This window comes from Centrocercus urophasianus, unplaced genomic scaffold (genome assembly GCF_019232065.1).
Source record: "Centrocercus urophasianus isolate 14NV4802_14NV808 unplaced genomic scaffold, USGS_Curo_1.0 seq_9, whole genome shotgun sequence".
NCBI classification, from domain to species: domain Eukaryota; kingdom Metazoa; phylum Chordata; class Aves; order Galliformes; family Phasianidae; genus Centrocercus; species Centrocercus urophasianus.
The window spans coordinates 1,103,905-1,128,308 of record NW_024885532.1 but is presented as its reverse complement, the minus strand read 5'-3'; the positions used below and the strand labels follow the sequence as shown (position 1 = coordinate 1,128,308).

The 24,404-nt window shown below is 42.1% G+C and overlaps 1 protein-coding gene across 3 annotated transcripts in view; it reads right to left on the bottom strand.

The window, feature by feature from the left end:
- The window catches only part of DZIP1 (DAZ interacting zinc finger protein 1), a 35,427-nt gene extending 18,257 nt beyond the window's left edge, over window positions 1-17,170 (bottom strand). For all 3 annotated transcript variants that reach the window (XM_042838885.1, XM_042838886.1, XM_042838887.1), the window contains exons 1-10: window positions 17,153-17,170; window positions 16,578-17,069; window positions 10,898-10,982; window positions 9,371-9,498; window positions 6,342-6,503; window positions 5,023-5,157; window positions 3,923-3,985; window positions 2,556-2,696; window positions 1,679-1,727; window positions 347-403 (exon numbers count right to left, since the gene is read on the bottom strand). In XM_042838885.1, the coding sequence (XP_042694819.1) occupies window positions 347-403; window positions 1,679-1,727; window positions 2,556-2,696; window positions 3,923-3,985; window positions 5,023-5,157; window positions 6,342-6,503; window positions 9,371-9,498; window positions 10,898-10,982; window positions 16,578-17,069; window positions 17,153-17,155 (1,315 nt within the window). In that variant the 5' untranslated portion in view covers window positions 17,156-17,170. The remainder of the gene's footprint in view (window positions 1-346; window positions 404-1,678; window positions 1,728-2,555; window positions 2,697-3,922; window positions 3,986-5,022; window positions 5,158-6,341; window positions 6,504-9,370; window positions 9,499-10,897; window positions 10,983-16,577; window positions 17,070-17,152) is intronic.
- Between the last annotated feature and the right edge of the window lie 7,234 nt (window positions 17,171-24,404).

The following is a 24,404-nucleotide window of genomic DNA, read 5'->3' as shown; positions in this document are numbered from 1 at the left end:
AAATATCTCCACTTATTTTCCTCTGTAGAAATTCCAGTGTATGCATATACCAGCAAACCAATTTCTAAGAGAAAAAAATATATCTCTTTCCTCTTCATTATTATTTTCATTGACCTTTATGTACTTCAACACAGTAAGAACCTGCTAGGAAATACTCTCAATTCTATTGTTTTTCCTTTTCAGTATATCCCCTTCCAAGTTATTCAAAGGAATCCTCAGTGCAGTCATGCAGCAAAGTGATTCAAAGTGCATTCATTAAATGTAACTGTTCTCACAGCTGTGATCACATTTGAGAGCAGTGTTAAAATTCACAAATGCTGAATCTGAACCTATTGCAAAAACTCACCATACATCACAGGTAGACTTGATTTAGATTCTTCAAGATGCTCAACTACAGCGTTTGCTAAAAGAGCATAGAAGTGAAAAATAAAGTAAAAATATTGTAACAAATAATAACAGACAAAGATTCAGAAATGCAGCAATATTTAATCATTATTACGAGCTACATAATTTTTTGCTTTAATGGGAAAAGCAAGTAGCCTGCAAAGTAAAAAATGGTTCTTTACAACAAATCTACAACCTCTGCGTATGCTCAATAATTATAATACTCCAGAAGCTGGAAACAAAGCCAGTAACAAAACCATCACTGAACTGGAACACAAAACTTCCCTGGTCAGATTACTTCTTTGGTCACGTATGCATGGTGTCTGTGTCACAGGGAAGAAGCCTTGCCCCAAAGCAAAGTCTATTCTGATCAAGGCTTGTATCTTTACTTCTTCCACACTTCCTACCGATCAATGCAAACCCTTTCTAGACCATGTGTTGTGCATAATTGTTAAGTGAACTTACACATCCATTCTACAGTCTTAGGCTCCCTGTTTTTGAGCCTAGTGTTTCACAGTATTATACTTGTCAATACTGCAGCATTGCAGAGTACGACCAGGTCCAGCTGAGAAGCTCTACAGCCATACTGTGGTTGTTTACTCCTCAAACCAACCTACTGCTGTTAAGACTCAGTTCAAACCAGTGTCCAGCTAATAAAGCAAACTGAGCTCAGAATTAATCCAGCTCTCATCATCCATTGCAGTAAATCTATTCCAAGTCACTACAACTGCAGCATCAACAATAGGGACATTCGTGGTACAAGACTGCATCACAAAAATGCTACTGACAGGTTTAGCTACATGTAATAAATTTCAGAAGGCATTGCATAGACAAAAAATATCACTAGAGCTCTCACAATTCTGTAAACATAAGCCTCTTAACTGATTCATTAATCCATTTTGTCTGCCCTTTAAGTATTTCCCCTTTTGTGGGCTCCACAGGCTAAGGCAATCAGGCATGAAGACAATTAAAATGACACTTCATAAAGAAAAAAAACAGAAGTTGTTTGCACAATACAAAATAGTGGTACTGTACTGCTTTCACATCTCTTCACTACTCAAAACATAAGCTTTGTATTTTGCGTGCTCTCAGAGCTGCAGAACATGAACTTTAGAAATCAAGAGGCACAAAAACACTGTTACAGGTAGCCACCCCATGAAAATGAAAATGTTGATTTGATTTTAACATTTAATTGTAAAAGTTGCTATCTATTTTTTGTGACTTATAAGATTCGTATCAGACAACCTGCTCAAATCAGAAACAAAATCTGCTTTTGTTCACATTTTGTACTTACTATGAGAGGGTTTGATGCTTGCAACTGATTTTGTGGACAACTCTTTTATCTAAAAGAGAAAAGACAGATACATGAACAGTTTAAAATGTAATTGCTCAATATCTAGAAACGTATAGTTAGTATGAAATACCTAGTTTCAGTACTATTCCAGGACTTATTGCTTATGGGAGAAAAATACTGCTTTTCATACAGTTCTGTAGAACTCTGTTCTACTGTTCAATGCGTATCACACTCACGTTTAGTCAGTGTTTAAGACTTATTTCTGTTTGTTATCTTAACAGACTCATTGTGCTCCTACTTTACACACTACGTATAATATAAGCTATAAAGTGAAATGAAAGCATGTTTATGAGTTACCTCAGTACGTAGCATTTCAACACTTCATGCTTCAGCAGTTCACGGTCAGGTTTGGAAGGCCATCTCCACTCCATGGAAACACTAACGTACACACTGACTTCAAATCTATCAACAGTTCTCCTGCCTGCTCTACAGCTTTAACAGTTTGCTTAAGAGTCACATTTTCATATTTCAAACACTAGAACTCATTACAATCATCTTGTGGCAGACAAAATCCTGTTCACCATCAGAAATTTTTCATTTGCAGAGGGCTTTGGTAACCACAATCGAATAACCCTTTAACTTGGTGTAGAACTTACTAAAACATTTGGTTTGTTAAACCTTACATTCCAAATACTGTTTTAATCCCTGCATCCCTTCTTCAGGTTTCAATTTATCAACGTTTTTTCAAAGTGTAACCAAAATACTCCCAGTAATACTCTCACCAACAGGTAATATTAACAGTGCAACTGGAGATTATACAGGAAAATGTTTCTCTGTTTCCTGTGCTCTCTGAAACAGATTGCTTCACAAAACAGACCTGCTTCTTTTGTGTAATAATCAGATCGTTCTGTTCCTGAAGCCTCTCTCCCAGTTCTTCTATCCTTCTCTTGTAAAAGGTGTTATTTTTATTCAGGTCTTCTCTCACTGATGATTTAAGCTTCTCAATCTGTGATAGGAGCTAGAAATCAAAAGGAAAACAGCTTGATAATAATATTGCATAAAATAGTTCAATGCTATAACATTTCAACAAACAAATATTACTTTTAAGTATTTTTAACACTTTTTTCAGCAAGAACGTAACATCCCTTGATTTCTTTGGGACTTTGTCTAAATCATATTTTATTTGCACAACAAAGTCCACCTGAATCTCAATACAACGAAGGGGGCATGCAAACACATTGCTGAGATTGCCTAAAATGAAGATTATGGGAAAAAGCCTATCACTATATAAAAATGTTTGGGTTATAAATCGTGTAAAATAACATTTTCAGGAGAAAAACTGTGAATTGGCATGAAAAACCTAATATATAATGGCTGTGAATGTAGAAGAAAGAAAACAATATTTTAAGTGCACCGTCTAAAAAGTAATACTTACATTACTCCTCCCTCATTCTATTCTTGCATGTATGTGGGTGTATCATAAACTACATCCTTTTTGGGGAATGTTCCATGGCTCCTCCCCACTGCTTTCTTGCCAAAGGAGGAGAAGTAATGGCCAGACCACTATGATCTGCTCAGTTCTTACATGGTCACGCAGATGAAAGGAAAATGAAAAGAAAGGAGGCAAGAGAAACAAAGCAGGAAAGAGATTAAAAAGAAATGCAGACATACAAAAAAAAAAAAAAAGCCCTGAGGAATAAAGATCTGCATAGTAAAATAGATATGCCAATGCAAAACAGAATGCCATGGTATTTTTTCTTTGAAAAGCTGAACAGATTCTGAGTTTGAGAGCTATAACAGAAAAAGCAGCAGGGAAATGAAAGAGAAGAGGAAAAAAAGACTGTGACATGCTGTAGCTCTATGGCAGCTGAAGATGCAGGGCAGATGAAAGCTACATATCAGCAAGTTATATCTCAACTATACAGCATATCCACACAACACAGAAAACAAATACAGAGTTCACAGAATTAGTTGCAAGTCCTTCAAAAGACAGGTACAGTTGCAGGCATCTGTTGGATTCTTAAATGACAAATTCCTCTTCAGTTCTGGCCTTAATAGAAACTTCAACATCCTGCTACAACTGGAATACAAAGATCTTAAATGCATCTAGGAAGACACACTTTTAGATACTCTTGAGATCTTGGCTTTCTAACCCCCAGAGGATGTATTACTCTACATGAAGAACTACTCCAAGAGTAAGAATTCCATTTCCTTCTAGCATATGTGGTTTGCTGTGCCACTTACCAGGGACTTTTCTGTTTCATGATCTTGACGAAGGGCTTGTATTCTAGACGTCCATTTACTCTCCTGAACAAAAAATAAAAAATAAAAAAATCAGTATTAATTCCTGTTACAACAAATTAAAATCTACTGCAACACATGCAGACTTGTATGAAAAAGATTACTGACTGTATGAAATTTGAGTAGCCCCACATTTAAGACACATTAAAGAGCATTCATCAGCATGTTTTATACATTTGAGTGAGGTTTTTCCTACTGGTTGCTCTGAAAACTACATTTTTGCTTAATACCTTAGTACATGAGTTTTAGAGTAAACTGAATTTTCTTTAACAAAATAAACAATGAAGTAGCACTAAAATTTTCCACATCTTTGAGCAGAAGCAACCAGCACTATCCCTTCAAGTTCCCAGATGTATGAAATACATAACATATGTTACAAAGTGTCACGAAACAAGAGTAAAAAGGTTTTTGGGTATTCCCAAAGGCCTCACAACTCTAGTTTTGGATATCTGGACCTGGATGTGCAAGTGAGTCTCAGTGTAACTATCTCAGCCTCAACCCTTCTCAGCTCTTTCCTATGGTCTGACTTAGGCTTGTCCAACAATTTTTCACCAGCCCAGCATCTGTCCTGGTCAGATGATACAGTCCCAATCCAGAAGCTTCAAAAGACAGGTTCAAGTGCGTCGTATGGTTGAAAAACCACAGGCTGGCAAGCACTGTCCAAAAGCATCTTCATATTTTTTTTCACCTCAGAAAACAAGTAACTCCATTTTTTCATTATTTCTTTCCAACAGCCTCCCGGATCATCCGACATAAATGGTTTATTAGAGCCTTCTAGAACTGAACTGCAACCAAACCATGGTTAGTAAAGCTAGATACTCTTTATTATTAAAAGTATAAATACATAAAAGAATAAAAATAAAGTATAAGGGAAATAATTCCTCAATTTCTATTAAAGAGGTTGTAGTGAATTCTATAAACACCTATTTTAGACATTGATAGGGATGGACATTTTACTTCTGAATTTAAAGTTCTACTCAGAGATGTACAAAAAAAGAACAAGAACAGTCTTTCAAAAGCAATGCATTAAGAAATGGTGTTACCTGTTTTTCAAGAAGTTTAACCACTTTGTGATAATCCTGAGTACTCTGAGGCTTCTCTTCCATGAATTCATGGCTGTCCTTCAGTGTCCCTAAATTGGATTTCTGCATACTGGATGTTTGTAATGCTAACAGTTGCTGAAAGGAGTGGGGAGGAAAATTAAGACCCAAATATATACAAAGATTTTATTTTACAGAACTGTCATTTAAGACAAAATGTACATTAGACATAACTACACATAGATCAGAGCAGATTCTTTACTTTTCTCAAGAGTTCATCATCCAAACAATTTCATGTAATTATTAACACATACATCCTACATAAACATACATTGCAAATATGCACAGAAACTAGCATTCACAAAATCTTAGAGCTTTGTTAATGTCACATGTATTTTTTCCAACCTGTATTTTACAATTCTGGTTTTGTCAGAACTATGGGAAGCATTTCTTCTGGCTGTAGTGAAGACACACGCAGCTCTAGTGTCAGGACTATAAGGCAGAGATCAGTCCCCCCCACATCACTCATGAGAATACCAGTATTATGCATGTCCAACAGACAGCAATAGCAACAGCACTGACAGGAGGGAGGAGGGCAACAAAGCTGGTGAGGCGTCTGGAGCACAGGCCATATGAGGAGAGGCTGAAGGAGCTGGGAATGTTCAGCCTGGAGAAGAGGAGGCTCAGGGGAGACCTCACTGCTCTCTATAACTTCCTGAAGGGAGGTTGTAGTGAGCTGGGGGTCGGCCTCTTCTCTCGTGTCATTAGTGATAGGACCAGGGGGAATGGCTTCAAGCTACGGCAGGGGAGATTCAGGCTGGACATTAGGAAGTATTACTTTTCAGAAAGGGTGGTCAGGCACTGGAATGGACTGCGCAGGGAGGTGGTGGAGTCACCGAGCCTGGGGGTGTTCAAGGAAAGGCTGGATGTTGTGTTGAGGGACATGGTTTAGTGGGAGCTGTTGGGAATAGGTGAACGGTTGGACTGGGGGATCTTTTAGGTCTTTTCCAACCTTGGTGATTCTATGATTCTATGATTCTATGACTAATCTATAAACAGTCACTTAAAATGTTGAGGAGTAGGAAAATACTGACCTGGTAACTGAAGGCATCATTCATCCAAAACACTGTCATTAAAAACAAGCTGCAATTATCTAGGTAAAATACCCATTTACAAGGATATAGTTACAGCTATGATGTCACCATTATCTATAAGTTTTCTAAGACGCCCTTTAAGATGACTACATTGCATCATAAATATCTGAAGCTCATCATGTACCGTAAAGGATTCATGTCTTAAAATGTTAGAAAAGCTACACTTACATTTTCTAATGTTGAATTTCTCGAAGACAACTCCTTAAGCTCTTTCATAAACATATCTTTCACTTTTTCTATTTCATCAGCCAATTTGGCTTTTTCTTCTTCTTTCCATTTATGAAATGATTGTAGAATTTCTTCTTCTTTTGATTTTTGCTGTTCACATTCCTAAAATTATTTTTAAAACATTACCAATTATATTTTCACTCACATGTAACAGTACTCCAAGCAGACAACGTGTGGAAAAAAGGCACTTTCAAGGGGACACATTGCAATATTAAAAGCATGGGAAAAAACAAACATAAAAACAAAAGCACCAATACATTTCTGAAGAATTTTGGTGCTAAAGCAATACAGGAAAACAAGTAAGGTTCAAGAAGTTTTGGCAGTTCGGTGTTTTTCTTAGAATAAGCACACATGAATCACCTTAAGTGGACATATCAAAGGTGCACCTAATTCAGTACCATATTTCTTAAAGAGGCCATAAGTCTATATGTGGAGAAGGAAAACTGCAGAGCAAGCAAACGCACACTCTTCACAAGGCTTCAAGCTGCCAACCGTTTTCAGCTCAGAGGAATTCCTCAGCCTGATATAACTTCATAAACTTAGCAACCTTCAGTTTATCCTGCTGTATGTTTGCAATCCCCCTCTTTTGGCTGGGTCCATTTTTAGCAACTGCAGCCATCCTTTGCCAATGAGCTCTACTACAAGCTGCGTGAGGAATCAGGCACTAACAACATGCTTAAGAAGAATAAGATCTTCTGTATCCTTTCAACTCAACAGAAGACTGCAGACCAAGAACTTCAAGTTTTTCATCTCAGTTCTTCCCAGTAGCAAATCTTCTCATAAAAGATGGGGAAGATGTTTTCAGTTACCTGCTGGACACAATGACACCTGAGTTGACTGTGGACTCCCAGTAGACCATCTGCATCTAGCTGCACTTCATATCTCTATCTTCTCTAACATCCCAGAAAAACAAAGAGGTTTCAAAAGCTCAATGTAACGCTGCAGCTTGTAGCCCTAGAACATTTCAGGCAGTCCTCTTATAGTTAAGAGTCTTAGCTAAGACACATGACATCAAAACAGGCCCTTAAACTATTAAGAACAACTGCTCTATGCTGCTATGAATAAGCTCCAAACCCTAAGAAAAAAAACAACGCTTCAGGTACAGAAGTCTGTTTATATGAGGGATGTTCTGGAAGTAAAGCCTCCTATTTTATCACGTTAGCCCAAGATAAAATATTCCACTAGTTTTATGTTTTTGTTGCTCTTCTTATCTTCTAATAAAAAATATTTAAAAAAATAAAGTAAGCTTTGTTACTTATGTACATCAACTGTATTACATATCTTACATGCAGCTGTGCAGGAACTGTAGAGTCAGGGCCTGAACCAATGACTGACCAACTGAGGAAAGAACCAAGTCAGCCATGGGAGCACAGGTGAAGGCAATTCACCCGTGTGAACAGAGCCTGGCTCCACCCCTCCTTATACCCCATATAAGTGCTGACTGCCACAGGGAAAGGTTCTCTTTCTAGAGATCTCTCCTCTGTGGAGTCTTTCCTGTGAACCTGCATCTTCAGATATAGGTCAGCATTCCTTCCCTGTTTGTTTCTTTTCCTGTTCTCACCACAATAGTCTTTCCAGCTGTAACACTAACTGAAACAGCAGCCCAAGACAATTCCTCCTTAATCAATGCAACCTAAGCAAGCCAAAAAGTTGGACATGCATGCAGGAGAAGTTGAACCCTCCCACCAATACCCCATTACATTTGTTGCTGTGCCACAGATGGTATCAAAGGGTTTGACGTGGAAGTGTATGTGAAGTAGAGATGGGTAACTGAATCTCTCCATTCAGAAGCTGTGCTTGCTGACATTCATCAACTCTTGCTGAACATTTCTGAAGCCCAAAGAGTGAACATCAGCAGATTGAGGCTGTGAATGGTGTATTTCAGTAAGGGTGGCAGCAACAGTCAGTCATCTCTGCTGGTGAAAGGTTTTAGGAGTACAGCATGTGAGCTCTTGCTTGTCGCTGGAGAAAATGCGCAGCTAATGGTGGTGACTGAAAATGAGTGCTTCATAGCTGAGAATTTTCTCTATCAAATAGGTTTATTGTACTCTACTTTTTCAACACAATACAGGGCAAACTATAACACCAGGATAAGTGTTTACCTCAATCATTAGGAGTATCTAGTTCTCTTATACCAACAATTTCCTCCTCAAAGCCCTTCTTTCATAAAAAAATAAAAAATCCACCCATATTTTGATGGCTAACTATCCAACTGCACTTACTTAAACAAAAATGAAAAATGTGAAACGATCTGAAATTATGAAGATGAAAAAAATTAAACAGGTAACAGATTCTTTGTTTCTTTTTACGAGGCAGGAAGCACAACTGCGAGAGTCAGTAACACTCAATTATGCCTTCATTGTATTATAAATAATTACTGCTTTTAAATCTTTCTGTTTTAAGAGGTTTTTTTAAATTCACACAGCACAAAGACTGCTTTTTGCCTTGCCTCTAGTACTTAAATTCTGTTAGGACATGCAAGTTCTCAGTAAGCTGCATTACCTTAAATTCTTTTACACCTCTGTTAGTAAGTCTCTTTGCAGCAAAGAACAAAATCTCTACTAGCAAAAAGGATATCTTAGTTTACTAGGTCACATGTGAAATTAGTTGTATCTGAAGAAATTTTTAACCATCACAAAATATCATGTTAAATATAAGTTATATTTCACCACAGCAGGACCAATTCCATCTGCTGCTTTAACAGCCATGCCTGCCTTATCAACTGTTCAGTGCTAAGAGAAGAGTTGCCTGAAGTATTAATTTAAAGATACATGTAAAAGAAAAAGTAAAGGGAAAGGAGGTGTTCAAAATTCACAGTGGTGGGGTTGCTAAGTTCTACTGCCCAAGCAACATTCTGCCAGGCAGGCAAGCTGTGGATACATTTTTGCTCCATTCTAGCTACAAAAGGAGTGAGCACAGACTAAGGCACTACCTCCTGTCTGAAGTTCATGTTATTCAGTACATATTACCTTGGAAAATCTGACCATGTTAGCTTGCTGTTCTGCTTCTAACTGGGATTTGGTGAGCTGCAACTGCTCCTTCAGTTTCTCAATCTCATCCTGCAATTTGTCTGTCTTCACTTTCCTCTTTTGTTCTGCTAGGAAAACAAGACAAAAAACCTGATTTTAAAAACATTGGTTGCAATTTCTGTAAAAGTGTCCCTTACCCCAAATGCTTCACTATAGTGTGACATCTTCATCAAGCTTGACTCAAATAACTTCCCTTCTAACTATCAACATTCACCAAAGAAGCTTTTAAATGCGTATGTTCTCCAGACTGCTAAAATTATTTGAAGATAAAGACCGAAAAATACCAATATTAGAGACAGGTGAAGTAGTTTTATAAACCACTTGCAAGAACAGCATTATATCAACTAATTTTAAGGTGTACCATAGGAATGTAAGCAACACAGACTCTAAGAAGTCTCTGTGTCTAAGGAATACAGACTCCAAGAAGAACCTGTGAAGGACTAAGTGGACCTCAATTAATCATTTCTGTTAGGTTCAATTTGTTCTAAGTAACTTTTATAACGAGTCTAGCTAATTATTTATCTGGAATGAGTGAGGGGGGAATGCCATTGTGAAGGACTTTAAAAATATTTCAAGTTTAAAATATGTCAAAATTATAACCTCTTTTATCAGTTTACCAAGGATTTACTATGCTGCTCATCATCTGGAAATCCAAGCACAACGTAGAATATAACTACATTATAAAGTATGACTACCTTACAGAGTATAACTACATTATAGAGAATAACTATGTGAAACAAATACAACAGTTTCTGGCTAACTCTTTATATGATAGTTAGTTCAACTGGCTCTGCAGCTCCTTTCACAACCTTTTTTTTTTTTTATGAACCATAAGGTCCACGGGAGATTTTTCCTTCTTCCACTCTACCAGTGGAAAACCACTCACTGTTCTTGTTTTTCTTATTTGCTTGGTAAGATGCAGTTCACACCTTGCAAGATGATTCCCTTTCTCTTTCCTCATTAATGCTCTTCTTTTTCCTCCTATCCAGTCACTGCCCCTTCCTGATACATGCTAGTCCTTAGTAGAAATCACAAGCATGCAGTGTACTAGGAAGGGGAGAATTTAGGAATGAACGAAGCAAACTTTAAGAGCAGTACTTTCGAAACTAAATGCTTTTGAATTAAGAGAGAAAAGAATAAAAGTGGTATAGCAACCAAAATCACCACAGGTACATGAAGCTGGATTATTCTCAACAGTTTCTTGTTCTTATCATATTTTACAGTCAGCTTAGTCCAGGAGAGTCTGATCCTATCAAAACTGATTTCAGGTAAGCTGGATTATTTCTGTACTAGTCATTCACCTAGATTCACAAAATGAGTTTTTGTTACTGCACTGTGTTCATGTTTACCTACTCCTTTATAACACGTATAGCTAAAGAAAAACAACTGTGCTCTGAGGTCTGCTACTGACTGAAGTATTCAGCAGGAATAGATTGAAAAGGCACTGTAAAAAACTGAAGTACATACCAATCTGAGATTCTTCTGGATGACGCCTTAGCATATGACCTTGTAAAAAGGAATAGTTCATAAAAGCCTTCTCACAGAACTGACACTACAAAAAACAGATAACAATTATTATTACTTGGTATATATAGCAGTGTTTATATTATTTTGTCCAGGCATCAAAAGTATATTGAAAAATCTATGCAGAAAGACTGTTCTAAGTCTTGATCTCTCATCTCATTATTATTTTCCCAGACAAGCAAACAAGGAATTGAGTTAAAAAGGAAAAGAAAAAAAAAAAAAGTAATAAAAGTAATAATGTGGAAGACACAAACAAAGAAGAAAGTCAAACACTGATAAAAGTTATTACGTCTTGATAGGTTTTGGCTCTTAATAAAAGCCAAGGAACTCTGACGATAATCCTTCATCATCTGCATAGACAACTTTTTTTGCAATAAAGGAACTACAACTAAGTTCCTTTATTGCAAACTTCATCAAAAAAACAAAGAAACAAAGCAAATTAAAAAGAAAACAAACAATAGAAAAAGCGATAGGTTTGTTTTATAACTTGTCCTGCATTCTAATGGGATGTATGACAATTTCTACTTCACAGTCACATCTGAAGTCCAACTTAAATTCCAACTGTTTGGAAAAAAGTTTATCACCTTCAAAGTATATCACTGTAATGTTCAGAATATTAGAAACAGATAGAAAACACAAGAACAGGAGCTTTATTTTCATGTTCTGGAACGTACTGATAAGACTGTGAATCAAAGCCCCTAACTGATTTAGACAGAAGGAATGAGAAACCTTTTCTCAGAATTCTTTTTCAAATACTCAGCTGAATCCTTTTCTTTCTGTACTGTGATATGAACATATAAATACTGACCCAATGGATTCCAGACCTTGTCATCAAAATCAAAGTTCCAGATTTCATATTTATACAAACTGGGGGAAGATCTCCTTGAGAGCAGCCCTGCGGAGAAGGACTTGGGATCCTGGGAGAAGAGAAGCTGGACATGAGCCAGCAGTGCGCGCTTGCAGCCTGGAAGGCCAACTGTGTTCTGGGCTGCATTAAAAAAGGGGTGGCCAACAGGAAGAGACAGGTGATTGTCCCCCTCTTGTGAGGCCCCATCTGGAGTACTGCGTCCAGGCCTGGGGAGCCCAGTACAGGAAGGACGTGGAGCTCTTGGAGCGGGTCCAGAGGAGGGCCACTAAGATCATTAGAGGGTTGGAGAACCTTTCCCGTGAAGAAACATTGAGGGAACTGGGCTTGTTTAGCTTGGAGAAGAGTAGGCTCTAGGGAGACCTCATTGTGGCCTTCCAGTACTTGAAGGGAACATATGAACAGGAAGTAGAACAGCTGTTTACGAGGGTGGATAGTGATAGGACAAGGGGGAATGGCTTTGAACTGAGAGGTTAGATATTAGGAGGAAGTTTTTCACACAGAGGGTGGTGACACACTGGAACAGGTTGCCCAAGGAGGCTGTGGATGCCCCAACCCTGGAGGCATTCAAGGCCAGGCTGGATGTGGCTCTGGGCAGCCTGGTCTGGTGGTTGGTGACCCTGCACACAGCAGGGGGGTTGAAACTGGATGATCATTGTGGTCCTTTTCAACACAGACCATTCTATGATTTCATCTAATATTGAAAATACTATCAGTAATAGTGAGGTATCTTCCAGTAAACCCTGAAACTATGAACCATTAAAACAAATTTTGATGGACAAATGCAGACATAAGACCCTAACAAATACATGCAAACACAAAAACCAAAGCCAAGACAAACAGTACAACAGCACAGCACTGCTACCAAACCAAGAGGGAGCTTACAGTGTAACAGATTGCACAACACTTAGGGAATTAAATTGGCTGTGAAATCATGTTATTCATTCAAGCGCAAACTTCACGTCAGGTTGGTGCTGCTAGTGAAAGCAAGCTCTTACTGCAGGGAACAGGACTAACACAGGCAATATCTAGGGTCTGAATTATGTAGCACTACCCTTGTAGCTACCAGTCGCTGTGTTAGATGCAATGTGCTGTGTGTCAAGCAACATGGTGCATAAACAGATAAATAATTGTATGCAAAGCATCAAAAAGTGAAAAATGTATTACAATAAAAATTTCAGATAAAACAAAAGGCGTTGGCAAGAGTCATAAATTTAAGACATTTAGGTAATTATCATTTTATTGCAGCAGTTCACAGTTGAATTTATTTTAGTGGTAGATTAAAGCCATTAAATTTGAGTTCCATATTACAGTTAAGAGAAAGAAAGTGTGCCTGCACTCGAAAAACTAAAGATGTGAATAGATGTTAAGAGACGTCTACAAAACAACCAAGATTCTGGGTGAACAAGAAGAAATCTGAACTAACCCCAAGGAACAACTGCAAACTTCCTATTATCTGGCACTGTAGTTATGCCAAGACCATAGCACAGATAAATCATAGATTTAACACTTACTGAACACTCTACTGCCTTGCATTTACAAACCCCGAAAAGAGTTCATTTTAACTCCGGCATTCAGACTCACAGTCCTGAAATCACTGCTGGAACTGCTGAATTTATTCAGCGTAACACAGCTAACTGAATGTTCTCTTCCCACATGAAACTAAGTAACTTACATTGATATTAGTTGAGAATTTACTAATAGAGAAGAAAGAGGGAAATGAAACTAAAAATGAGAAATAATTTCCAATTTCTGTGTTACTGTGAATGCCACCAAAGAGAAGTGATGAGCTAAACTTGCTACCAAGTTCTTGAGCTTCCACTGAGACAGCTGTATCCCACCAACATTTCAGGAAGACTTGGTAACATTTAGCTGGCAATCACAGCATGAGAATTACATAAGTTTGCATGTACAATGCTGCACATGATCAGCTTTCTTTTGCAACTCAGTACAGACACTGCTCTGTAAGTTGTAATAAGGCTTTTTTAAAACGGTATCAGCTTGTCCTTAAGACAGTCCATCCAGAGAAGTGGTGGATGTCCCTAAAGACATCCAAGGTCAGGATGGACAGGGCTCTGAGTACCCTGATCTAGCTGTGCATGTCCTTGTTCATTGCAGAGGAGTTGGACTGGATGACCGTTAAAGGTCCCTCCCAACTCAAACTATTCTGTGATTCTAACATTCAAATGCATGCACTGAGGCAACGTTCCCATCAAGTCTACAATAAGTATGTTTACTCCCACGGCATGAAGCCTGCATTTCCTTACAGAAACACTTGAGTCAGCTTAGCAGCTAGAAGTGGAAAATTGCTGCTTCTCACAGTTAAGGCTGCTATACCACATTTTGAAAACTGTGCAAACATCCCTATGAATCTCCAACAAAATAAATCCTGTGACTTATGTTCCCTGCCTTTTTGCAGGAAAGGAAGGACCTGTTTTCTTATGGGATACAGAATTGGATGTGGGAGGTGCCTTTGCCCAGTTGCAAGAACTTTGCTAGCCTGAGGACACTGATGCTAGATGGTGAGTCAAAGTGTGGGCATACCATAAGAAAACTTGTATTGACTCAGTGCTTTAACTATGGTGTGGCTAAGGAGAATTTCAACAACCAGGAATGTTAGTATTCCAAGATTTTAACAAAAGGAAAAAAAAAACCCCAAAACTTTAATCTTGTAAATAAAAAGAGCTACCCTGAAATCTTACATCAGGTCTTCACCCAGTACACTCTGCAGACTTTAGATTATATCTGAAGCTAGAATCTGCAGTCCTGAAACACGCTGAAGCTGACAAATTTTCAAGCCACTCTATTATATCCAGAACAACAATTCCCTCATCAAATAAATAAATAAGTAAAGATGGCAACACGCTAAGGCTCTTGGGAAATATGCTAAAGGAGCAGACTGTTGTGCTAGGGATGAGCTATGCCACTGGTGTTCCTAACGTGAATTGCTCCTGAGTTACATAAGGGGCAAAAACTTTGTGCCTGGAGAACACTACTGCAGGAAAGTGGCAACTGACCTGCAGACAGGCTACGCCCTAGCATCAATGCTGCTGTATGTACCCTAGGAATTTCCTGACCATACGGTACACAGGCAACAGAAAGAAGCAGCACCTGTATCGTGGGCTTTTGGGTGTGTGTGTGTGTGTATCCAACACTTCAGATGCGTCAAGAGCAAATCCAAGGCTATGGACCACTTGACAGTAAACAAGATTTGATACAGATGATGCAGCACTCTCAGATGTCTGTGACAGCAGCCCAGCGTCTGCACTTCAACCTCTCACCCAGCAGGCAACCACAGCCCATCAGAACCAGGCAGCTCAGTGGGGCTCAGAGCCACAAGAATCATAGCCACAAGCCAGCCGTAGAATCATAGAATGGCCTGGGTTGAAAAGGACCACAATGATCACCTAGTTTCAACCCACTGCTGTGTGCAGGATCACCAACCACTAGATGAGGCTGCCCAGAGCCACATCCAGCCTGACCTTAAACATAAATATGGGCCCATGCTATTCCTAAGGAGGTGAGGCAAACTTTATATTCAATTTTTCAAAAACAGGGGAGCAGTTAAGCACCACTATTTCCTGGGCAGCCACAGCTTGCCACTGCCTGTAACTCTCACAGCTTATAGCTGAGGCCAATTCCCAGCTCTCTTCACTCACACATACTGGGCAGAGCATTCATGCTAAGGGATACCTTTCAATATTGAGGGGATCCTGTCCGTGACACTAACTAATATATCACATCCCACCTGTGGGGAGGGGAGACTGACTAAGATTTGCGAATCTCCTCAGGATGGATTAAGGTGAAATAGCACACAAGGTCCGTGCATAAACATCAAGTACAATGGGAAATTTCCACAGAACAGCTATCCTGTAGACACTGGCCTTCTCACAGCTACATCTGCCTAAGCTCTGTGGTTGTATAGGAAATCAAAGTAAGCCTTGTCTCAATTAACAACTTCAAGAGAAGAAAAGAGAGAAAGAGAGAGAGATATCACCAGTCTTGGATCCAGGATCAGATCAGTCAGAGGGGTTGTATGGGGAAGAGAATCCATCCCATAGCCCCTACTTACATGCCCCAGTTCCAGGATTGGTTAAGACACCAGGCCCTCCCTATGACTTGACCGTTTCTTGACCCTTCTCTTGCTTCAGTTCCAGAAGTGGCTGAGATACCACTCACATTAAATGACACTAGGTTTTTCCCTGTGGCTCAACTGTCTCTTGGGGCACTGTCTAAAGCTCACAGTACACTTAGGACTCGTCCCTTACATGCCTGAATGATTTAACTTCCACACATTCCTCTCACTACCAAAACACAGTAGAATTTCTGTCAGAAGTTGAATACCTGCACACAATTGAACAAGCCTAAGTAAAACTCAATTTTAGGTTAGGATACCTGAAAGATGTTTATAGGAGGTCCCAAAAATGTTTATAAGTTTATAGGTTTATAGCTAGGTCCCAAAAATGGTTTAGCCAGTTTAATCAAGGTCATAACGACATCACTTGCCAGGATTCATGATAATCAGGCTATCAGCTAACTAACTGAATGTTTACTCTTTAAACATCTTTCCTTGTAGCAAAATAAATTATTCTCAGTTATCATCTACAGGGTCATTATGCCTTTCTCAGCAAACTTAAAGCTTCCCATTCTCTTTTTTTCCAAAAATACCTTTAGTTTTTGTTGTCAGCTTATCGCTGTTGTTGTCAGAAACCTCGTTACAGCAGCTGTTTAAGATGAACACAGTCCCTCTCCTCTCACCTGGTGGTAGCTGGCTCGGGCCTCCAGCATCATCTGCTGGGTGCTGATCATCTTCTTCCTGCGCCGGCACTCCTCCTTCAGCCCCTTGACCTCTTGGGCACGCTGGGCCACCTCCTCGGCCAAGCGGTCGCGCTGGGCTTGGGCCGCGCGCAGAGCCTCCTCTAGGCTGCTGAGCTGGGCGCTCAGGTACTCCTGCGAGTGCAGCAGGTACTCGGTGCACAGCTGGGCCAGGCGCAGCAGCTTGAGCAGCAGCGGGTCTGCGGGGCCCTGGCAGTGCGGACAGCGCTCCCGCTCGGCGTTGCAGAAGGTGACGTGCTCCAGGTGCTCCTGCAGGGCCGCCACGTCGCCCTCCCGCCACACCCGGCCCACGTCCACGGCGCTCAGCCGCCGCCAGTCCGGGCCCTCATGGCGCCCGCGGAACTGGAAGGCGGGAAACGACCCAGAGCCGGCCGCGGCCGCCCCCGCCGGGAAATAGGCGCGCTCCGTGAAGGGCTGCGGGAGAGAGGGGAGAACAGAGGCGGCTCAGAACGAACCGCACCGAGCCCGGCCGGCCCACCGCCCGCCACAGCGCTCACCATGTCCGGACCGTCTTTCGCGTCCCGTTCGGTGCCGGCGTCCTCCGCGTTGTTATGGCAGCCGCGGCCCGGGCCTGCGCGGAGGGGAGCGGGGAGTGAGGCCCGGCCCCGCGGACCGTCCCGCCCCGCCCCACCGCCCCGCCACGGTTCCGACGCGCTGCCCCCTCCCGCCTCTTGCCGTCCTGCAGCGTTCTCCAGCCCCGCCGCAGGACCGGTACCTGTGGCACTACTCTCAACGTCTAGTCCATCCGCTGCGCCCCACTGCCTCAGCTGGCTGCTCCGTGCACAGACCCCAGTGCCGCTCGCAGCCTCCCTCCTTTCAGCCGCTGTCACCGACTTTCCACGGCCCCACAACATAGAATCATAGAAACAATGTGGCTCTGAGCAGCCTGCTCTACTGGTTGGCGACCCTGCATGCAGCAAGGAGGTTGAAACTAGATGATCATTTTCATGGTCCTGCTGATGGTCCTTTTCAACCCAGGCCACCCTATGATTCTATGATTTATTACTCTTTTCCAAAAATCTGCTCTTCCTGTCACTGTTTCTTAATATGTCATTCCCCAATGCTGCCTCTGCCGTATTGTCACATTCTATGTTTTCATCTACCTGTCCTTACAGTCCTTTCCTCACACACACTTTAAACACACTTGGGGTCCTTCCCAGACACATACCTCTCCAGTAACATTCACACAGCATACACTTCTAGGTTCATCTACATCCTATATCATAAACTCACAGAAATACTGTTCATAAGAGACCTCTGGTAAAGTTCCAGTCCAACCCTCTTTTCAAAGCAGAGCAGCTGTGGCTTCTGCGTGGCACCAAAAGCCAGTCCACGACCTCTCTGGGCAACCTGATACCTGGCTGTGCTATCCTCCTGGTGAAAACATTTTTCCTAGTGTCTCACCTACCATCTCCTACCACCAAGGAAAAATTGGTTCTGACATCTTTGTAACTATTCTTTAAGCAACTGTGAGACACTATTACAATGCCTCTTTGCTTTCTCTTCACCAGACTAAATAAGCCCAGCTTCTTCAACCTCATTTTGTTGTTCATGTTAGACCCCTAATCCTGTTAGCTCTCCTCAGCCCCCTTTTCACATCCCTCAGGCTTCCCTTAAGATTTTAATCTACTCAATTCCTAGGAATTCCTCACGTAGAACTTGCAATGAGCCTCACCTCTCTCATCTACGTTTTTTTTGCAATGCCCACTCCAATAAAAACAATGGTATGACAACCACTAAATCACAGCATATGTCTACTTCCATGCAAATTAGAACAACACTGTTTTATGTACTAATGTAAGAAACGCAGGATCATAGGATGGTTGAGGTTGGAAGAGACCTTTGGAGGTTATTCGCTCAACACCTAAAGCCAGTTGCCCAAGATCACATCCAGGTGACTTCTGAAGATGTCCGAAGAGGCAGACTCCACAACCTATCTTGGCAACCAGTGCCAGTGCTCCATCACCCTCACACTAAACTGTTTCCCGGTGTTCAGAAGGAACCCCCTGGATTCCTGCTTGTTTTCACTGCCTCTTGTCTTGTCACAGGGCACTGCTGACAAGAGCCTGGCTCCATGGTTTTTTAGCTTTAACTTCCCTTTGAAGTCACAAGCTCTTAGTTTTATGTAGCTTGGTAGTTTAATATGGTTGTCTGCTGTGCCCAAAATCTTTTTTACTTTTCCCACATACGTGAATTGATCTAATGAAACACACTAGGTGTTCCTACAAACATAGCCTCCCCTCATTTTTGCACACACAGTTTGGAATACATACATCCAACCAATAGTCATGGTAATCCTTAGGACAGAGTTACTCTGTGCTGCCCACCACAACTTTTTTATTTGTACTCTGGCTATATTTTGACTCTGTGCCAGGAGGCAAGCAGGGCTGCACAAGGCCTTTCCTTCTAAAAGAAATGTGGGCATGTACCAGACTCGTGCAGCAAAAAGATGGACCTCAGGTGAGGAGAAATGCAGGTATGATACTGAACACCTTTCTTCACCTTTCAGTATGATACTGAATACCTTTCCTGTAGTCAGCGACCAACACACACACACACTTGAGCCACAATGACAGGATGCATCTCTGGTTCACAGCACAGACCCTGGCCTTTCCTTCAGCCCTCAGCTATCGAACTCCAGCCAGTATCAGAGAGACCCAGACTAATCACAGGGAGGATCACACACTCACTTTAGCAACAGAAGACTCAAGTGCTACCAGCCTCTCCAATTCTTCACACTCCTGCTCAAAGGGAAATCTGAAGGAAGCTCCTTCTTTTTCATATTCACAAAGAACCATGAGGATGTCTCTCTTGCTTTGTCGGCACAAAGAAAAGTTACACCCTTCTGCCCCTCACATGCTTGTAAAACAGTTGAAAATCAACCCTTCCAAGATAATACCTACACCCAGCAAAAGGTCTCATTGAACTACAGAGTGGACTGAAATATAGTGGAAGCTAGAACAGTGAAATTAGTATCAAGAATGAAGGACAGCAAGCTCTCCCGCTTGTTGGCTCAAGCCACCATAGCTGAAAGCAATCTTTTAAAAGATTTGTCACTACTGCCTGTTTTTTGGACCATCTGCCTTAAGCCTGCTGGTCACATTTTACTACAGTAACTATGGTTCAGGACATATTCCCTCATTATCTTCCATCACTTGCAATGTCATTTTTTAAATTTCACAAAGATATCTACAGATGTGCTGAAATGACAACATTTCAGCAAAATGTAGTATTAATCTCACATCGGTGAGAAGGCAGAATTTTCTCACATACACTGTTATTTGCAAGTAGCTAGATTTAAAAAAATGCTCAAATACTAAATAAGTTCCATGAACACCTTAAAAAAATTTTGAAAATTTATAGCAGAGTATGCTTCTAGTAATAGGAACCACAAAGTTACATATAATGAAATCCATCACCCCAAGACCTTTGAGCCTAACATGCCCTATACGCTTGACCTAAGATAAATTTCTTTACTCAGAAAACAAGAGAATTTCATGAACTACCACACCTGCAGCGTGTCAAGCAGGAGCTTGAAAAAGCATACATGACATAAGAGTCCGACTTTAACTCCTATATGCACAGGTTTAATTAAAATACAGTTGTTTTAAACCAGCAAACTTAGGCCAAACCTGTGGATTATTTTCCTCAACTGACATATTTAGTTAGGAACATCCATGCAGAGCTTCATGCTGCCCTGACTAAACACGCTATAACTGAACATAGGGTGGAAGCGGCGCACCGAGACAAGCGCTGCCTGTGTGCCTGTCCTGGGTGAGTGTCCTTGCGCTGCCCAGGCGGCCCTGGAAAGACACAGGCGGATCAGAACTCACATTTCTAACACAGCCTCTGGACACGGAGCCTCAAGTGCCCCAAACGAGCAGTTCTGAGGAGGCCGCGTTAAGACGCACTCCATGCTGAGGCTTACTCCAGGACAGGGGCAAAGCCATCCCCCTCCGAGCAGGAGCCGAGGCCCCGGGGTAGGACGCCAGGCTGGGCTCCTGTCCCCCGGGCCGCCCGCTACCCCGAAGCCCTGACCGCGCCCGCAGGCCGGGCCCGCGGCAGGCGGCAGAGCAGGCCGGGCCCTATGGGAGGCCCGAGCCGAGCTCCATCACCCGGCCAAAGCCGCCGGCTCCGGCGGGCGGCCTTCCCGCTCCCGCTCACTTCCCATCAGCAGGGCTGAGCCGCGGCGCAACAGGCGCTCACCTCGGGCGGCGGGCGGGGGCACGCCGAGAGCCGGCCGCCGGACGTGGAAGGGGTGCGGGGCTGCGGCTGCTGCCCGCCCCCGGCCCGGGCGGTCCCTCACGCGAGAGGAAAGCTCCCCTCTTCCGGGGCCTCCTCCTCCCCTCCTGCTCTTACTCGTGTGGATCCAGCACGCCGCGCTGTGCCGCAGAGCCTTTCAGCCCGGCGCTGTCCGCAGTCAGCTTGACACGCAGGCTAATCGGTGCAGCAGGGCAGGTCATGCAGAGTCACAGAATGACTGAGGTTGCAAGGGACCTCAAAGATCACTGAATTCTAGCCCTTTGCCATCTGCAAGATTGCCACCCATCAGCTCAGGCTGCCCAGGGCCCCATCCAACCTGGCACTGAACACTTCCAGCGATGGGACATCCACAGTTGCTTGGACAGCCTGGGCCAGTGCCTCACTCTCTCCTCTTTTATTTTAAAGCCATTGCCCCTTGTCACTATCAGACCATGTAAAAAGTCGGTCCCCCTTCTGCCTATAAGGTCCTTTCAAGTACTGGAATGCTGCAATGGGGTCATCTCAAAGCCTTCTCAAAGCTGAACAAGCCCACCTCCCACCACTTTTCTTTACAAGACAGGTGCTCCAGCACTGACCACCTTCATGGCCCTCCTCTGGACCCATTTCAACAGCTCCACATCCTTCTTCCTGTACTGGGAGCCTTCCCAATTTTCTTCCTCTTCTCCACAGGGGTTCTAATCACTCTTTCCAAAAGAAATACCATGCAGCTTACATGAAAGGGAGGAACATTTGAAATAGTGTATATTTAAAGAAAATAATTCTGCAGATTCAATGGAGGAAATGGCTGCTGCATGTTCACAACACCTAATGTCCATCAAGGAGTCTCCCGTTGGTTTAGGGAGGCATCACTGTTCTCCAAAGTACATTGGCACCAAGCTCTGGAAAGACTTTTTCCCTCAAGACTTGCCAGTAGACTTGCCAAGACACCCAATTTTCCTTCCCCAAAAATGAAATTCTCTTGAGAACATCTTGATGCGGGCACACATGCTGTGGACACCAGATTGGAAAAAAAGATATGAATGCTTCAGTTTTGAATGTTCTAAGAGTGCCTGAGTATGCTACAGTCACTAATGACATTCTGTCCACAGTATCAGGCTAGAGTTAGTCTGACATAAAACCTGAACATAGGTGAAATCTGGAAATCTAGTCCTCACTACTGACTGTTGCTTCTGCAGATCTGCTGCTCATATTAGGCTGCACTAACTGCCAGAGCAGGCACTGCTAGAGGAAGATGACAATATTGAAGCTTTAGTGTGTTCAGCCTTATTTAACACCAATACTGAAGAGAGAACTTTTTGAAAACAAAAAGCATCAAATTTCTTCTGAAAGTGTCTTCCTTCCTCTGTAGCTATGCAATGTCACAGTCACAGCTTTTATGGGCAATGCTTAGAGGCAAATAAAATAGACGATACAATTTAATGAGTACATTATGGGAATGGCTGGAGCATTCAGAAAGCAAGAAGTGCATGCTCAGTCCCTTCTGTGCCCAAGAAGTTTAATACCCAATGTCCCTCTGGAAGTGCCCTAGCTGTTACCAACACCATAGGCTGTTCAGCATGCATTTTAAGGATCTATTGCTAAAGCTGTTCTACATTACATAAATGTTGTCTGGGTGAGAAAGTGTTCAAGGTTCTTGTCAATTGATTATGGGAGGTGTGCATTAAGTGTGCAGATTCACTTGGATCTTAGTTGCTTATTACAGTATCTGTTTAATATGAAATGCTCAATCAGGCCTTGCAACAAGAGCTAGAATAAAGTTTTGTGTTTTGTAAGGTTAGGGACATCACCATGTCTGCTAGAGAAAGTCTCATTTCCTCTTCCTTCCTTCCTTCTAGAGCTTGATTAATCTTCAGTTACTTCCTACAAGTGGTACAGCCTAACTTGGCAAGGTTGGTTTATTCTATCCACTTGCTAATGCCTGCTTCCTCCTTCCTTGCCTTATATCATATATAGCTTGGTGATTAAGGTACTCTCCTAAATCCTGCATGGATTTAGTAGCAGAGGAGACCAAGAGCATTTTAGTCTTTCTCCATCTGCTAGACTCAATGCAAGAAGCTTATGATGGCCAGCAGTCTGTTTTGAACATACGAAATTATTGTTCAAGCACAGACAATGGTGGACAATCACCATAAATCCCACATATAAATCCCTTCCCTTCGCTTTCCTCCCATCCCCTCCCTCCTCTTCCCAACCTTTTCTTAACAGTAATAGATGGTAGCTGAATGCAAATTTGGGGAAGCTAAAATAAGGGCTGAGGCATTCAAGACTTTCTAGAGTCCTAATTCAAAATTTCTTCTTCCCCTTGCATTTTTTTTTTATTTCCAGTTTGTTTTACCCAGTCCTTTTCACACTCTTTCCCTGTTCTAGCCAGTATATCTCATTACTTCCTAGCATTTTCTTTTCCACATGCCAGCCTTCTACAGGCTACAGTTAAATAAAGATCATTCCCAGTTAGCAGTCCAAATTTATCAAATAATATAGATTTAATGTCTACATTAATGTACTTAAGTCTACATTACTCCTTTAATCATCTACTTAATGTAGAGGACTCTGGCACTTAATGCAGTCCTCTAGAGGTACTTCGTGTGCATGAGGGCTTTATGGAACTGTTTTGCATTATCCACTGTTCTGGAAGGCTTTTTCATGCTCTGTTGACACAGCGTGTTGCTGACTGTGCTTTTTCTTAGTAGAGTACAGGAACAAAGAGGTAGGGAAGAACAGAACTTTCTAGGAAGTAGAAAAAAAACAACTATGGGGCTGCTGGTGAGGAGAGCAAAGAATTGAAGAATCAAAATAGTACGAGGCGAGTGATTTAAAATGCAAGAAGTAATCCTCAGTCACTGAGATTAAAGAAAGGCATTTATGAGGCTTGTTGAGGGCATCTGCAACCGGAGAACACAAAGAGGGGAGGTTATTCTGATTGTGGGGGAAAATATCGTAACATCTTGGCCTCAGCTATTTGGGAAATATCCTGGCTAGCAAGGGAAGGTGCCAGGGCTTAGAATGGCCACCTGCTCTCCACAGGGTCTGTCAGGACACAGCCTGTCCCCACCCACCAGGGAGCAGGGCAGATGAGGAACAACTCCCTGCGGCAGGCAGTAGGCTGAGACTGGGCACGTGGGCCCATGGCTGCCCATAGCGGGACGAGCATCAGGAGTCCTGGGCCCTGGGCAATGCTGGGGATGGCTGAGCAGAGACAGTGAGGCTGGTGGTGTCCTGGGGGTCCTGAGGAATTATGTTAAGTGAAGTAATTATCTGCATGTTTTGTGGAATGGAGGAGGATACCTCCTGTTCTGCAAGACGTTTTAATTTGAGAGGACTGTGGAGAAATTGTCTTGGGAACTGAGAAACAGACTCTTCACTAATCTTTCTCTTACAGCGATCTTGGAGTGACGCATGCCGGTAATCATTAACCGGTGGAAAGCTGACTTGAACAGCATGGTACGGGTACAATAATAAATCTGGCCAGATTCTCAGTTTATTTAA